The sequence below is a fragment of the Arachis ipaensis genome, chromosome B02 (assembly GCF_000816755.2).
Source record: "Arachis ipaensis cultivar K30076 chromosome B02, Araip1.1, whole genome shotgun sequence".
NCBI lineage: Eukaryota > Viridiplantae > Streptophyta > Magnoliopsida > Fabales > Fabaceae > Arachis > Arachis ipaensis.
In genome coordinates this window covers 29,781,849-29,785,239 of record NC_029786.2, presented here as the reverse complement: position 1 = coordinate 29,785,239, position 3,391 = coordinate 29,781,849, and the positions used below count along the sequence as shown (strand labels likewise).

Here is a 3,391-nt window from a genome sequence, read left to right as displayed (position 1 = left end):
TATATAGGATAACTTATTGAAATTGTCCCTGACAAAATTTATTAATGATAAAAATGTCATCAAAATATTTAACACGACAAAAATCCGTTCACTATATATTTTCAAAAATTTTTTAAAAATGACATTTTAGTGCAATTTTTTATAATTATAATTAAAAAATTAGACATTTTTTACGTTAAGTAGATTTTTTGTGATTTACTCTTTTTTAACGGCCAAGAAAAAATAAAAAAAAGTCTAAAAATCAAATTTTTATCTATTTTTTATGTACTTTTTAAATAATTATTCAAATATTTTTATAAAATTTTAGATCAAATATATAAGTTGTTTCTCAAATACAAAAAATCTTTTATCATTTATAAAAATATTATTAATTATTTTTGTAATATTTTATAATATTTTAAGGGATAAAGTATACTTTTTGCCTCTGAAATTTGATAAAAGTTTTAAAAATATTCATAAGTTTTATTTTGTTTTAATTTTGTTACAGATATTTTTTATTTGCGTCAAATATACCATTGACCGCCAATTTTTAAAAAAATTTAAGACCAATTTAACAACAATTTTATAAGAACAACACTCAATACAAGTAAATCAAGCATAATTTTCATACACTATTGTTAGATTAGTCTTAAATTTTTAAAAAATTTAGTTGTTAAAGGTATATCTGATACAAATTAAAAACTTTTAAAAATTTATGGATATTTTTAAAATCTTTACCAAATTTAAGAGAGAAAAAATATTCTTTATCCTATTCTAAGAGTATTTTTATTGTGAGTAAAACTCCTCCTCGATCCTTAACCATTTACCAAATTGACCTGGCGTCCCCTTACCATTAGAAATTAACAACGTAGTCCTTAACTATTCTCTCCGTGTGACCAAAAGGACCCTCTTACTGGTACTTCCGGTTAAGAGGGTCCTTTCGGTCACACGAAGAGAATGTATAAGGACCGTGTTGTTATTTTCTAATGGTGAGGGGACCGGAGAGGGATTTTACCTAAAATTAGAAAATAAATAAAAAAAGCATTGTTTTAAGTTTTGCATCTAATGCATTCTGCCATATTTTACATGTGGACAGAGAGCAAACAACGTTAAACTTAATAGATAGCACGAAATCATTAACAACGAGACTTAACACAAAAGTGATAATTATTTGGGTTGATTAAGCATTATTATGTCTTGGATTTAGGGTTTTAAGAACAAAATGTATGTTCTATATTGTTGAACCTAAAAAATAGTTAGTTCAAGATTATTATTCCATACACCTTTTTCTAGAAAAATTAAACTGCTTTTCTTATTAGTGAAATTAAATTCATCAGCCATAATTTTAATAGTAGGATACACGTAGAGACTAAATATTATTTTTAGATTTTTAGAAGTGATATTTGTTTCATCCAAATATTCGTGATATGACGAATTAATTTTAATTAATTTTACGTATTTTAATTTTGTTTATTTAGTTACTAATTTGAATTTTATGTCAGAGGATTTAGAGTTTTCTTTATTTAACCTAAAGTTGAGTGAGTTTCTTTGATTTAATTTTCAAACCAGTGAATAAATTATATTGAGGTATTTCTTTCTTGTTGCATCAAGAAATTCAGTAAAAAGAATATTTAGTCTCTACGTGTAACCCTACTATTAAAATATTTAGTCCCTAACCATTTAGAAAAGGACCTGGCGTCCCTGACCATTAAAAAATAACAATACGGTCCTTATCCATTCTCTCGTGTGACCGAAATAATCTTTTTATCGATTTTCGAATAAAAAGTAATCGGAAGTATTGATAAAAAGGTCCTTTTAATCACACCGAAAAAATAATTAAGGATCGCATTGTTAATTTTCAATGGTAAGGCAGCGTCATGTCAATTTTGTAAATAATTAAGTACCGGAGTGGGGTTTTACTCTTTTATTGTTATCGAAAGGGAAGGTTAGCCTGTGTGAGGTTTTGGTAATTCACCCTAATTATTATAAATTATTTTTTCTGATATACAATTTTTTTTTTTCAAAGAAGCCACATCCTCTGAAATTTTCGATCCATGATCCGCACACACAGTCGCTGACTTGAACGAACTAAGAACAAAAGTGGAAACCTGGAAAAACAAGGGATTGGATCTCCAATGGATTCGAACGCCATGGCACAACTCCAAAGACCTTCAACCCAAACCCCAACCCTGCTCGATTCTCTGGGCGAAGAAATCATCAGAATTGTAGCCCCAGTCTCAATCTGCATGTTCCTCGTTGTAATCCTCGTCTCCATTCTCAACACCGGTGACTCTTCCTTCTCCGTTTCCAGCATCGCCACCATTGCGTACACCGAGACAACCTCCGATTCCTCCTGGGACAAGTTCCTAGGTGCCCTGCTCAACTCCCTCGCCTTCGTCGTCGTCGTCACCGTGGCCACCTTCGTCCTCGTCCTCCTCTTCTATTTCAGGTGCACTGGCTTCCTCAAAATCTACATGGGTTTCTCCGCTTTCGTCGTTCTAGGGTTCCTCGGCGGGGAAGTTTTCATCTTTTTGATTCAGCATTTTAGTACCCCAATTGATTGTTTCACTTTCTTGTTGCTTCTGTGTAATTTTGCTGTTGTTGGTGTTATGGCTGTCTTTATGTCGAAAATGGCTATTATTGTTACTCAGAGTTACTTGGTTGTTATTGGGATTCTTGTAGCTTATTGGTTCACTATGTTGCCTGAATGGACCACTTGGGCCATGCTTGTTGCCATGGCATTGTATGATCTTGCTGCCGTTTTGTTGCCTATTGGTCCCTTGAGGCTTCTCGTTGAGCTCGCCATATCGCGGGACGAGGAGATTCCAGCTTTGGTTTATGAAGCTAGGCCTGTGAATGTTGAGAATTTGGATCCTAGGGTTGCTGTTGCTCAGAGGAGGCTGTGGAGAGAGAGGAGGGTTACCGAGAATTCTAATCTCCGGGGTGATGCTAATGTGAATGTTAGTAATAATAATGCCTTAGGTCTTGGTGCCAATGCTGAGTTGAACCCTGGTTTGGATTTAAACAGCAATAATCCCAGTTCGGCTGGGGAAGATGCTATTTTGGATTCGAATTTGAGTTCTAGTACTTCTTATGGGATCTATAGTGACAGGAATTTGGTTAGAGCTGAAGAGGGGCGAGTTCAGGAGACCAATTCAGAGGTTACTACCCCATTGATTGGTCATGGAGTGAATGTTCGGATACATAGCAGAGCAGAAAATGTGGATGCATCAGATGAGAATTTGATGTTGGAGGGAATTGGATTGGGTTCATCCGGCGCAATCAAGTTAGGACTGGGCGATTTCATCTTCTATAGTGTTTTGGTTGGCAGGGCTGCAATGTATGATTTTATGACTGTGTATGCGTGTTATCTCGCTATCATTGCTGGTCTGGGGATAACACTGATGCTTTT

At 34.1% G+C, this 3,391-nt stretch overlaps 1 protein-coding gene across 1 annotated transcript in view; it reads left to right on the top strand.

Annotated features, from left to right (window-relative positions):
- LOC107627121 (presenilin-like protein At2g29900) overlaps positions 2,035-3,391 on the top strand; it is a 6,630-nt gene continuing 5,273 nt past the window's right edge. The window contains exon 1 of the mRNA XM_016329983.1: positions 2,035-3,385. Within this exon, the coding sequence (XP_016185469.1) occupies positions 2,115-3,385 (1,271 nt within the window). The 5' untranslated portion in view covers positions 2,035-2,114. The remainder of the gene's footprint in view (positions 3,386-3,391) is intronic.